General features: G+C 35.6%; 1 protein-coding gene across 1 annotated transcript; it reads right to left on the bottom strand.

The window, feature by feature from the left end:
- Window positions 1-312: 312 nt before the first annotated feature.
- Window positions 313-13,013, bottom strand: LOC136043382 (uncharacterized). The gene is made up of 2 exons (XM_065728298.1): window positions 12,725-13,013; window positions 313-10,280 (listed from the first exon to the last, which is right to left on the bottom strand). The coding sequence occupies exon 2, from the start codon at window positions 8,514-8,516 to the stop codon at window positions 489-491; it is 8,028 nt and encodes a 2,675-aa protein (XP_065584370.1). The 5' UTR covers window positions 8,517-10,280; window positions 12,725-13,013; the 3' UTR covers window positions 313-488.
- Window positions 13,014-14,375: the final 1,362 nt, after the last annotated feature.

Below are 14,375 nucleotides of genomic sequence, written 5' to 3'. Positions count from 1 at the left end.
AGCTAAGATTTTAGCTTCAAGTGTATGTAACCAGCCAGCAGTCTTATTCGTGGTGCCCAGGTACAAGGCTTCCACGTCAAGTTTTCCTGGTGTGCTGGTGTACCTTTGGTTCACTATCAGCTATGATTCCAGCTTCTAGTGTATCTAACCAACCAGCATTTTCATTTTAAACCAATGTAAAGTTCATTCATATACAAATGTTACTTCAGTCTTTAGTTTATACTACCACATCGTCTTAAAAATCAATATAAATTCCCTACTGATTTAAAAATAAAAAATAATAATTTTCTATGAAGTATCTAGAGAGAGACTAGAAGCAGGTGAATGTTTCTGAGATGTTAGTATTTAGTGCAAAAGCTAGAATTCACTTAAGTGTACTTTAATTCCAAACTTGAAAAAAAAAACAAGTTAAAATCACTTTAAAATATGATCCCTTATGTTATATTTCATTTATGTATAATTTAGATTAAAACATAGACAAAAAAAGATTAGCTACATCTTTGAAGAACAGCAAAAGTCATACCTGAGCAGTCCATTGCTTGCTTTCCCATCAATTTCACATTTGAATCATCGCAGAGACACCATGTGCCTTCCAACGTTCGCCTGTAAACGTAATAGTGACCAGAGTTGAAATTAATACCTGTATGAACAACAATGGCAATAGCTCTATATCGCTCCAAAGATACGACGATATCATTGTAGCTAACGTCTGATATGACCTCACTCATTGTGCTTTCCAACAAAATGTGATCTGGCTCAAAACCAATTATTCTTCTCGTAATTTTATGTGTCATTGCACTCCTGTCCAAGTTAATCGCAAGAAACTGCGGCATTTCAGTAAAAACTGTGTGTGATGTTAGTTGATGTTCATTTGGGCAAAATTTTCCAACAGGATATGGACTTAACACTTCACTAAATTGAATGTCCGATGTCTCAACAACCTCTTCATGAGCGGGTGCATCGGGATTCAGAACTCCTGGAACTGGAAAATAGCACACTTTTCCATTTGTCATATTATCATCTATTTGGCTCCAGTTACAGCGGTGACAAGCCAAAAATTTATGATTCTTGAACTGAAATAGTCTACTAAGAGGACTGAGGGCAGTTGTTGTGCTTGTTTCCGAGTTTTCTTCATCCATACTTCTAAACAAAGCTTCCCAAAACTCGCAGAGTGACTGCTGTTCGTCCTCAACAAATCCATACACAGTCGGCAGCAATGATCTTAGCTGGACTGTTGACTCTATCTTGTCAAGGGACGACACTGCTAGCCGTAAAATTTCAGTTGCAACGTTGCCTTGTGAATTTTGCAGCCTATCAAAAAGTATTCTGTGTAAGCTGAAAACGCACTGAACTGCAGAGTTTGCATAGCATGAAACACCATCTCTGTTTTGGAAACCTTTTCTTCCTGCACCAATACCCCTTTGGTAGAGCTGCTTTTGGTTGGATCGTTTCTTGTTGCCTTCAATACCTAGGATAACGCTATCACCTTTCGTTGGCAATATCGTAGCGTTTGATCTTACTTCATTTGTTATAGACATTGTTTTTCGGCTTTTTGTCTTATTTGGAAACGAATCTTCTATTGCTGGCTTTCTTTTTTCCCCTTTTCCAATGATTGCATGTTCGACATTTTTCTTCCTTTTCGGATAAACATCTCCTATGCTACCTATTTCCACGACGTCCTCATTCAAATTAGTTGTGGGTGTTTGGATGATTCTCAATAATGGAAGGTCAGGTCTAAAACTACTCCTAAGACGATTATACTCTGAGATTGCTTCCATGTCAGCAATAATTTTACTTGGATCAAGTTCCACAAGATGCAGCCCTGCGCTAGTGGTAATTCTGGATAATGCAACATAAATCATCCCCGGTCCAAAGCAACGACTTCCTGCATCGACGATAGCACATTCCAAGCTGAGGCCTTGAGACTTGTGAATAGTAATTGCAAATGCTAGTTGCAATGGAAACTGTTTTCTAGTATAATAAACCTCTTTGAGCGCTTCAAATCGAACTGTAGCACGGCCTATGCTTGTCAACTGATCTTGACCATCAAATTGTACCAAAACACTAACTATTTCACCAGATGGTATACTTTTAAACTCTTTGACGTAGCCCATGGATCCGTTTACTAAGCCTTTATCCACTGCAATGTTTCTTTGAAGCATTACTCGTGCACCAATTGATAGTACCAATGTTGTTAATGCACCAGCTGTTCGTTTGCAGTCATCTGCAAAGCTTGAAACACTTTTTGCTGCTTCTTCTTCAATTCTTTTATTTCTGACCACCGAAGAAAGACAATCAATGGCAGTCAGTGTAACATGTTTCGAGCTCGTTTCCTTTAGCAGTGTGTTGTTTATTAGCCTACAGTCGTCGTTTGTGGGCATCAAAATAACCGGCACTTTCCCTTCCTTACACAAATTACAATATAATTTGGTAATTTCTTCTGAGGTGGCTCGCGACATGCATCCAAATTTCCGTGTAGAAAGACACTGGAGATGCTGTTCTTCACAATTTCCAAGCCTTATGTTTGCAAGTGTATCCGCATATGGCTTGTCATTTTTTTGCCTCATGTTGATTGTCAGCTCATCATACTCAAATTCATGCCATAGATTAAAGGATCCCATGGATCCAAGTCTATTTCGGATTTCTAGACGAGTAAGAGGAATAAACGGTGGATTTGCCGACACAGGCCTCAATTGAAGGAAATCTCCAAAGAGAACAAAGTTGGCATTTCCCATTGGGAAATTAGTAGATTTAATTTCCGTCAAGCGCAAATGAATATACATCAGCATAAGAGACGAGACCATACTTATTTCATCTATAATGAAAAGTCGAGTTCGTCCAAGGGTTTTTCTTAATGTCAGCAATTGTTCGGTGGATAAAGATGAATACTTTGCAGTTGTCTGCTGGTCAACTGGCAGGCTTAAGCATCGATGAATGGTAACACCCTTTATACTATGAGCAGCAAGTCCAGTTGGGGCCATAACAACAACTGGACATTCCTCCCTCACGAACTCCTGACAAATGAACCTTCTAAGTACACTAATTACTCGTGACTTCCCAGTTCCCCCAAAGCCAGACACTATCAGTCTGATAGGCTTATCATTGCTGCCATTTTTTATGTTGCCTATAATTCTGTCTACAATTCTCTTCTGATCTAAATTAAGGGAATTGAAGTCATTTGACAACTCTTCACTTGTGATTGACTCTAGTAGCTGTCTATTCGCATTGACTAAATCTTCCATAGCATCAGCTGCTCTATCAATAATCTCTCCTTGTATAGCGTTATTTGGATCATCAATCTCATGTTGCCCATCAGTTAAGTCATTCATTTCAGTAGCCTGAATTTCCGTGGCTCGCTGGCGTACTCTTGTCTCAAATTCGGCATCGCATGTGGTTTTATTTACCAGTTTCTCATGATAGGCTACCATGGCTGGATATTTTTCACTTTCAATGCAATATGTTTCAAAGTTGTTGAAGTCATTAACCAGAATATCGCGTTCATTTCTCCATGGCTTGAACAATTTCAACAGCATACCGTAATACTGTTCTTTCTTCTCGTCGGATTCCAAAGGATTGGCCTTTTTGTGCTGTATGATATATGGTTTTTGAGTGCGTCGTCTTAAAAAAAACGAACCTGTTTGCAGTAACATTTTTTCATCATTGCCCCGTCGTTCGCGTTCATGCCAAGACAGCAGCTCATATAGACTCATGTGCTCCATATGCTCTGGCCTATTTGGATAAACATCAGCTACCCAGTGGGCAACATACAGATCCGAACTTTGGGGATCCTTACTTGCAATGACTTCCAATTCCTTGAATGGTTTAAGTGTCCTTTTTAGTTCTGTCACCTTCGATAAATCCACAAATCTGAATTGTCTTGAGAAACTGTACAATTTTGTGCCAAGAAGCCTATCTGCCGCCTCTACTGCTCCAACTTGACGCGTTTTAACTGAGTTTAATAGAAAAGACATTGCTCGTGGGCCCAGACCTTTGTACGCATTATTCACTTCTTCCCACATCTCATCAATTTCTGACTTCTCACCTTTCGTCATGTAGTCTGTTATATAGTATGGCAACTTGGAGCCGATATGGCCAATATATTGAACATCTACATTTGACAAATTGGCCAATAACAATGAGGGATTGTAATCATTGATGTACCTCTCCTTATCTGTACGAGCAATGTCATAGATCCTCTTTCTTGGTTTTTGGCGGTTTGTCCCATGAGCCAAACAATCAATCACATCATGGACTTCAGTTTGTGTTTTAGAAGGGCGAGGAAAGCCGAATCTGCAATAACTAATCCATTTGCCTGAATTTCTTTTGAATTTCCGTTGGCAGTATTTGTTGCAGCGGTGCATCTGGTGATCGACAACGAGTTTGTGCAGGGTTGGACTCAATAGTTTATCAGGAAATTGGCATGTGATAATGCTATCAATGTACCTTGTAACTTCATCCAGTGATGATTTTCCAATGACTGGTGCATCTTCTACCCAGAGAATGCAATGCACATGTGGAGCACCTCTCGTTTGGTATTCAATTCGCCAAAAGTAATCCTTGATTTTACCAAAGACAGGATTCAACTTTGCACAGATAAGGTTGTTGAATATGGCCCTCCATTTTTTGTGGAAATGTATAGCCACAGACACAGGGTCCATTGCTGTTAATTCAGCTGGTGTCATTTTATCGACACCAACCACATGACTGTTGATGTCACGTAAATGTTTTATGAATTCTGGAGAATACCATTCTGCACAAGAGGCTGTAATAAATAACGTTGGTGGCCCTTCTTGCTCTATCATAGACTTGACTTTTCCCGCCAAAGCATGAAAATATTGTCGAGATCCTCTCACTTTTGACTGGACTGAAAAAATTGACGTTTCCATTTCACCGTCTCTGTGTCGAACTCGATCCAGAAAATCTTTTGCACTTTGATTAGGCCTGACAGTCCTAATCATATGTGCAACACTGTTACAAAAGTAAGACAACTCTTGATGTTGAAAGTTGTGAAATAGATAGTTTTTATCTAAACGGAACTGTGGGTGTCTACTAAGAAGACGCCCTTTGATGTAGTCTGCATTTCGCATCGAAAACTGACGGGCCATGTCCCGCATATGGTTTTTGCCATCAGGGAAGAGATTTGGAAATGCTTTGATGTCCAATTCCTCTTGAAATAGATCCTCCCCTAAACCATGTAATCTTTTCAATTGAAATTGGTCATTTTCAATGTTTTTATTGTTCTTGAAGTCATCTATAAAGTCTTTCGGTACTGACGAGTCTAGTGGTTGTATAGAGAAATGCTCTACTAAGTGTGATTTGGCATCATTTGTAAGTTTTTCTAATATTGCTCCCTCTGGTATTTCATAAGTTTGCTCTTGTCCCTTTTCTTTTTCTAATAAACGACTCTCAAGAATCTCTTGCAACTCCTCTAGTGTGTATGCTTTGATGTTCCTGTACACCATATTGTTTTCTTTCAACCAAATTAGTGCTTTATGTATTTTCCTCAAATCAATAAGTGCTGTCCAAACATTTTTATTATAGGTTGGTTGACCGTTGACAAGTATCACAAAGCTGTCAATGTTGAGCAACTTGTCTGGTTGTACATCCGCATTTGCTTGAACATCTACGGGTAGATATACAATTCTTCCTTTAAGAGCCTCTGTCAATTCGTTTGCAGGTCTTTTTGATCCCATAACTTGTCCAAGTCTAACAACAGTAAGACATGGCATGACAAATCTTATCAGTGCCAGTTCAAATTTATTCAAATTCTTGATGCAATCTGGAGTTGCTTGGACGTTAAGGTTATTTCCAACAGAACGTACATTTTCCTTATTTGAGAGCATTTTTCCTGCACAATATTCACACAGCTTGAATGTTTCCAATAAGTACTCCATCCAGTCAATTGACATTTGGAGATCATCGCTCTCTTCTTTAGGTACATACTTATAAGTTTCTTCTTGAATAATTTGGGTCATATAATCAAAGCCCTTTCGCTTCGAAAAAGAGCCGAGAACTTTTACCTCATTTGGCAGTTTTAACTGCTCGCAACAATCACAAGGAACTGATGGGTATTCGTCTCTTATTTCAGCTACTTTCATAATATTTTTCCCAAAGATATTCATAATTTCCGATTCTTCTGTAGATACCCGAGGAGGCATAGGCTCCAGAAACATTGTTAAGTTTTTCATCCTCAGTTTTGAAATTGCAGCTTCTACTATGGATCTTAATTGTGCAATACTACCTTTGCTCCTAATTGTTTTCACATCTCTAATGAGTCTGCATTTTTCTATTGCCTTGTACAAGCTTCTAACAAAGTTTGCTAGAACAGGAAAATGTGGCGCCAATGCTCGTAGAGCACGAAGGAAGCTGTAACATCCATTGCATGGGTGACAATAAATTGAATGTCCCATTTTGTCTGGGTGAATTAACTGGTTTGTGCAATAATTGAATTTATCCAAATACAATTCAACAAGGGAATCCGTTAACGAATCTTCTTTGTTCATTTCGGAAATTGTGCAAAAGAGGATATGACACATTTCAATGTCAATTGGCTCATATTTGCAGAGATCTCGGTGACATTTCCATTTAAATGGGTGATTTCTGTCTGCCAACCGACTTGTGACAGCAGAATTTTTTTCGGTGGTCCTACTCTCATCAGTATTTTTATTCAATTCCTTTACATTATATCTTTGGCAAATATCAATGAGAATTTTACTTTGTATGTTAGTATTCCATTCTTCATCATCAAACTTGGTAGAAGACTGCGATTCTGATCCTTCAACTAACCTTTTGAAAAAAGGAGATACAAAATTAGGAAAGCTGTGCCCAGTTTCATTATCTTGCTCGTTTTGTGTTGTCGTCACACAAAAGCATCTATTACCAACTTCCACAGCTTGATTATTACCATAATCGAAAAATACTGCTTTTCCTTCCTCGTCAATTGGAATTGCAGTGTAAAGGTCACCAGTGTGACCACATCTCAAACAATGGTTGACTTCAAAGATTTTATACACTGATTCGAGATGATAAGCTTCATTATACACAGAATGTTCCATGACATTTCCCATTGCACGGGTGAATTCTTCTACATCAGGGACATAATCTGATTTTGGTAGATGCTCCATAAATTTTGAGCACTGCTTGTGAATGCTTGCATGTAGCTTTGCTAGTGAATTTGATGATATGTTAATGACTGCGTTAGCCTTTTCTAGCAGTAGCTTAAGTTCAATGATTGAATACTTTCTCTTATTTTTTTTGTACATATCAAAGATGGTATTCAAATTTTCTAAATCTGAGTTCATTTTTATTACAGTCCTGGACCTATATGCCCACCTTTGTCTATAATTTCTCGCAAAGAATCTGGATTGCCTGTTATTAGCCAGAACCGAATTGTGGTTTGACTGGCTTATGAAGCAGGACATATCGAAAGACTTGGCACTGGTTTGTGCTTGGCTCTGACTTTTCTTTACCTTATTTGAAGCATAAATTTTCCTTTTTTTTTGTGTACATCTCATTGCTAGTTCAGGCAGAGTTGAGTGATATGAGGATGTTTCCTCATGTTTTTTCGTCAACCTGCGGCTTCTGTAAAAATTCTTATAGAATTTGATAACTTTGTTTGATGTTTTTCTCCTCTGTTCCTTACGAGAAAAATCAATTCCTCTGTATCTTTTCAACATATTGTAAGCAGTAACCTTATCAATGTGATTTCTTTGATACATTTCATCATTCCTGTATTTGCTTATTTGTTTCAAAGAGACCGATTTGATGTAATTTCGACGAAACTCTTCATTTTCTCTATATTTGATGTTTCTCCGGATTGATGCAGACTTGATAGCCCTCAGGCGATAAGTCTCATCATTTTTGTATCTATCCTTTACACGTTCTGATGCTGACTTGACATAATTCTGACGATACTCTTCATTATCTCTGTATTTGATGTTTCTCTTCATTGATGCAGACTTGATAGACCTCAAGCGATAGGTCTCATCATTTTTGTATCTATCCTTTACACGTTCTGATGCTGACTTGACATAATTCTGACGATACTCTTCATTATCTCTGTATTTGATGTTTCTCTTCATTGATGCAGACTTGATAGACCTCAAGCGATAGGTCTCATCATTTTTGTATCTATCCTTTACACGTTCTGATGCTGACTTGACATAATTCTGACGATACTCTTCATTATCTCTGTATTTGATGTTTCTCTTCATTGATGCAGACTTGATAGACCTCAAGCGATAAGCCTCATCATTTCTGTATTTGTCCTTCACATGCTCTGATGATGAATTGATGCAATTGTGACGAAACTCCTCGTCATTGTTATATCGTTTTAAAACTCGACGTTTTTTTATAGCAGCTGCTTTCTCATCCTGCTGAAATCTGATTTTGGCACTCAATTTGAGAACATCCTTGTTTTTCCCATAGTACTCCTTCTTTTTGCCAGCAACCTGTTTAGCTCGACTGTCATACCTTTCCTTCTCCCTAAGTTTCTTCTTTCGTTCTTGTGATACCATTGCAATTGCTGTCTAATTCCCTGTTGACTAAGAGAAAGTGTCTTCTTTCTCACAATATTGTAACCTAAAAAGCCTTAAAATATCCCTAAGAAGCTGCAAATGTGAAAACTGATTAGTAAGATTATCCAAACCTAGGACTAAAAACTGTCAATAACACTTTAGATGAAGCACCTGAAAAAAAGAAATGAAACAGAATTAGCATTATTAGAATAAGATAAAACAAAGAGAAAGGTTTGTATATAAATTAGAAAAGAGAATTCCCCCAAGAAAGGTAACATAAGGAGACCTAAGAAAATAAAAAAAAATATCCACACAACATAAAATCTTAAACAGCATACTTGCCAAAGAAAAAATTTAAAATAAGAACAGAAGAGAAACTAAAACTAATGTCTTACAACAGTTTTATCTGAACACAACATTTTGTAGTGTTAAAAATAATTGAGCTGTCAGTGTACCCAAAGGTGTGCTGACAATGCATATATGATGCTACTCAAATGTGATGCACATGAAATTTTTAATCTTATAAGAATTAAAACATATGAATGTTTTGGTTTATAATATCCCATTGTACTAACAAAGCCCTATTTTCTTTTACAGTTTTATCCAATACTATGTAATAATAACCAATAGCTTGGCTACAAGCTGACAGTGATTCACCTTCTACAGCAGAAAGGGCCAAAAAATATGCTTTGTAAGAAAAATATAAACTCCTTAAATACCAGGTAAACGTCTGAATATAAGCATCTCTAGACTATAATCCAAAGAAAAACTAGCAATAAAATAAGTTTTACTTGTATATAAAGCTTTGAGTGGTTCCTAAACCCCATGCCTAATCTTTTGCAACCCCAAAACTCTTCAGGGGGAAAGGTATAGGTTTAGTGTTCTAGGAATGCTGGTACAAATTATAAAACAGAATGATTTCAATTCCCTTTTTGATGAAAATACTTCCTACATTTGAAAAAGAAATAGAACAATCTTAAATGAAAATTTTAGGTAGTCTTATGCTCAAATTAAAATTACAAAGTAGACATTTATTCCTTAAGCAAAAAAGGATGTATAAGGCAAAAATATTCTATCAAGAATTAGGCTAATAAAAAAATTTCATTATGTTGACGATGCAAATCTACTTTTTTTTGTCTAACTTTCTATGTGCCTATGGTTGTTTTTCTTTATGTTGTTTTTATAGTGTCAGTGATATATTATTTCATTACATGTGGATTGTTTGATTACAATAACTGGTTTCAAAATATTCAACTCTGACTTGGTAGATGTTATGAAGATTACATTATAACATAGTAAAAAATTGGTCAAGAATAGCACAACTCAATAAATAGTGGGAATAAAGGTATTTAACATATGTTTTGAAGAAGCATAAAAATGTATGGAAGATATATATTTTGAGAAATAGAATTCTGGAAATCATTCAAATTATCAGATGATTCAAAGGAACTTTAGAACAGAATGGATAGTTGTGGTGTAAATAATCTTTTGTTATTATATGAAATTATCTGATAGTCAATTACCATACCAATAGTCAATAGTCAATTACCATACCAATATCAAGAAATTAGTATTAATGAAATAATTAATTTGTAACTACTTAACTGGATGACATGAGTTTATGCTAAGAACAAATACACAAAAGTACAAGTTAGAAAAGATTGTAAGCATATTGGCACCTTCCCAAAATGATCCTGGTTAGCTCAATCAATTACAAGCTCTGCCAACTTCAAAATTGAGGTAAGCTTCAACAAGAAGAGCAACCTAGAAAAGTTTAGACTATTTTCAATATATATCCCCCACACACTAAACACCAAGCAACTTTAAGCAATAAAGTTGCATACTACAAAAAGCTTGAATATAAGCTGACAATTGTAAAACTATAACTATAGAATAGGCACTAAAATAAGTGATGAGTACACTCTTCCTTAAAGAAAATGAAGAATTGAATCTTCTTAATATGTTATTGATGCACAGTGGATGCACCTTAAAAAAAATTTCTTCATACTATGAAGTAAAAACTGTTGTCTCAACAGTCAATAGGATTATACAGTTAAATAGTCAATAGCACTAATTGTAAGCTTATCATTTCCAAACATTGGTGCATAAAGCAAGTCAAGACATTTTCATTGACAGTCAAATCATATTTTGAGAAGCTTGTTCATATCCCTGGTTAACAGCCCATCATTTATCCTACCACCCTCCACCCCTACAAAAAATTTTAACATTCAAGGCTATATAAAACAAAAATGTCCCAGGTAAGCTGTACAAAAACAGCATTATAATTTTAAAGTAAAAAAGTTTATGAAAAGCAAGAAATTTAGCTTGTAATGTACACTGAATCAAATAAAAATTTTCAACTTTTATATAGCAAAAAATCCCATGTAGGCTATTCTTGCCCTACAGCAGATATAATCTGTTGTAGATATACAGCAGACATCCCAAAAAATGAAAAAAATATTTTTTTGATTAAATAAGAATTGCTAAAACCATCTTATGTTATGGTAATAGAATGCTTGAGCAGTTATAATAGGCTTGTGGTGATAAAATTATAATAGTAATATTGCACCATTATTCTCATTTTGGACCAAATGAGACAATAATCAAAGATTAATATCCATAATTGACCATCCAAGTGTTTTCAAGAAAATGCTTCACATCTCTAATTTTTCTTATTTCCCTCCCTAATGGATGGATAGGAACCTTTGGTTAAAAAAAATTGATGTTGGTCTACATTTATTTATGCGCCTAGCCTATCTAGAAAAATTGAAATTAACGCATTTTGAAGGAACTTCTACTGTGCACAACCCCCTCCCCTTTGAAAAAAATATACATAGGCTAGCCAATTTTATTTATGTTTTTGTTTCTGTACTCATTCTATTTATGAGTGCACACTTAAAACAAGAGTGACACATGGAATATAGTTTGGGATAAATATCTGCACATTAGTGGTTTTGGGGTAAATGTTTTGTGCATATTATGAAATAAGAATTGCCTTTTTCCTACATGTCTCCTTTTCTATAGTCCCAAGTCTTCTCTAATACCAAAGTAAATTATAATGAGAACTAGCCTAAACAAATCTCCCATTGTTTTTTTTTCTCTTCTGGTACAAAGTAATAAATTTACTTGGGGATTCAATTTTAAGCCTTTTTTAGGCCTCCCTTTAAAAATACTACAATTTTCCCATTTTTTAGGTAGGCTAGGCTATAGGAAACAGTTAAAACATTAGTTTAAAACTTAGGCTATTATTTCATTGTAGATGTGCTGTGTAAAAGTTGTATAATCCATTTTCATCACTTGATTCATTCAACAATTTATAGCCTAAATCTTAGAAAAATTGTTGTGTGTAATTTAAAATAAAAATATATTCTTGTGAAGGTTCCATAAATGTATTAAAATTGAATTTCCAAGTACAATGATTAATATATTTGGACCCAAAAATAAACAAGAAGTGAATTGATATGTTTGGCTAAGTTGTCACAGAGTATTAAAAAGATATATACAGTTAGCTACACTTGATATCTATATGTTAGAACAAAAACTAAATAAGAAATGAAGTGATATGTTCAGCTAATTTGTTGAACAGTATTAAAAAGAAGTCTGCACTTAGCCTACCAAGATTTGTTTTATTTGGTTTGGTAATTCAGCAGTATCTCTAAACATTATTGTTATCTCACCAATTGCATCAAACTAGTTTAATAAACCAGGTTCAGCTTAACACTATAAATTTGTATCTAAATTTCTTGTTACCTGGCTTTAATTTGTTGTAGGAACAGATAGCATTAGCCTAGAACTTGGGCATATGATAAGGACACAATTTGAGAAAACAATTTTTACCTCATTTACCTCTTACAACAATAGCCTAGTCTACACCTTGTTACTTAGGCTACAATACTCAAATTAGATTCGAATCAAAGAAATTTAGCCTACCATTTGATTCCAGGTTATTTTTTTCAAATTTAAAATCCTTGGCTAAGTGGTAAATGTCAAGCCTTTTTATTGGGGGGCGGGGGCAAAAGGGTCCATATCCAGATTCAAGATGCATGGGATATTTAATAAATTTTATTCCACATTATTTTGGGGAAACTCACCCTCCCAAAGCCCTTGCCTAGGCCTAATCACACCTGTTGATAGACTGACCTAGAGATATCCTAATCAGGATATCTTAAACTAAGCCCAAAGATTAAAATATAAAAAATATTGCTTACTGGTCAAAGATTTGTCTGCGTCGTTCAGGATTGGGTCAGCAAAATGTCACTAAACACAGATATTAACAAAATATAACAAAACACCAATGTTTTGTGGGGTAGGCTACACTGATGTTTAATAAACACTGAGTTTTAAACCAAGTAAAATAAGTTAAGAACAAAGACAAGTCTCATAAAGTACCAGTTCACAAATGTTAATCAACAGGAAAAGCTTCTAAAAGCCTGGAAACCAATTGAAAGGAAAATAATATAGGCACACAGTAAGCTAATAAATTTTTTTGTAAGTAATGTTACTGCTGCTGCAGTAAAAAAAATTTAAAAACTCCGCCGCCGCCATCTACAATAGGAAAAAAATATAACTGTTATTTATTTATGTTGTTGTTGTTGTTGATTCCAACGTTTTTGGAGCATGAATCAGCTCCGTCACGTACGTATCAATCTTGTCCAGACAATGTGTATGGAGAATTTTTAAGAAACGATGACTACTTTCAGATTAGCGAATCACTTAGAATCGTTATTTGCAGATTCTTTATTGGTGGCAAACCATTTTTTCCACTAGTATAGCCACCTACGTCAGACCACCCTAATTAATTCTATAGTATTTACAGCCGTAAATTACAATTTACATTAAATTTCGTGGGAAACACATTAAACTTATACAATATATTGAATACATTAATAAACATTTGACTTGATACAACATGACCCAAGACTGTTAAAGCACATCGAATAAACTTGAAGTTCTAATAAAACAACCCAGTGCAGAAACAGACACCCTACGAGCCCACGGAGGGGCGGATGAATGACCCACCACCGCACGGAAAGTAAAGGCACCAAAGAGCTTTAGAACTTTTCTTTTTAATATTTCACGCTGGATATAATACTTTTTACACGACATTATAACATGGCGGACATCTTCATATACATTACATACAATGCAATTTGGGGAGTCAACCAAATTCCATTTAAAGAGAACAGAATTCACTTTAGCATGGCCAGATCTGATTCGAAATATTGTTGTGGCAATTTTCCTCTCACTGTGAATTAGGTCCAATGGAGGAGGCTTAAAATCATATAGATCCAAGATTGTATTAGTGGACTTTCTTGTGAAATCAGCTTTCTCATCAATTGCGGATTTGGCCTCATAACCCTGAATATATTCACTCAGGGACAAGTTTACATCCAACAATTCACCATTTCTGCAAGCCCATTTTGCCATTTTGTCAGCTGACTCGTTCCCAGGAATACCTGCATGTGCTGGGACCCATGTAAGTTGTAGATCATAACCATGTATTAGAAGGTCATCAACTATTTTTTCAATTTGTGCAGCAGTTTCTTTGGCATCATTTCGTTTCATAGCTAAGTAATTTAATACAGATAGAGAATCAGAACAAATCAAAAAGCTACCAACTATACCGTTTGACTTAATATAAAGAAGTGCTTGATAAATAGCAATCATTTCTGCAGAAAAAACAGTAAGCTTGTCAGGTAGCTTAAATCCACAAGAAGTTCCAGTTGACGGGACTACAAAAGCGCAGCCTACACCCATTTCCGACTTAGATCCGTCAGTATATATGTGAGTAAAGTCAGTCCATTGCAGAGTCAGCCTATACCACTCTAATTTTAAAATTATTGTTCCTGAATCATTAAT

The sequence above is a fragment of the Artemia franciscana genome, unplaced genomic scaffold (genome assembly GCF_032884065.1).
Source record: "Artemia franciscana unplaced genomic scaffold, ASM3288406v1 Scaffold_5236, whole genome shotgun sequence".
Lineage (NCBI taxonomy): Eukaryota > Metazoa > Arthropoda > Branchiopoda > Anostraca > Artemiidae > Artemia > Artemia franciscana.
This window is presented reverse-complemented; position numbering and strand designations above follow the sequence as displayed.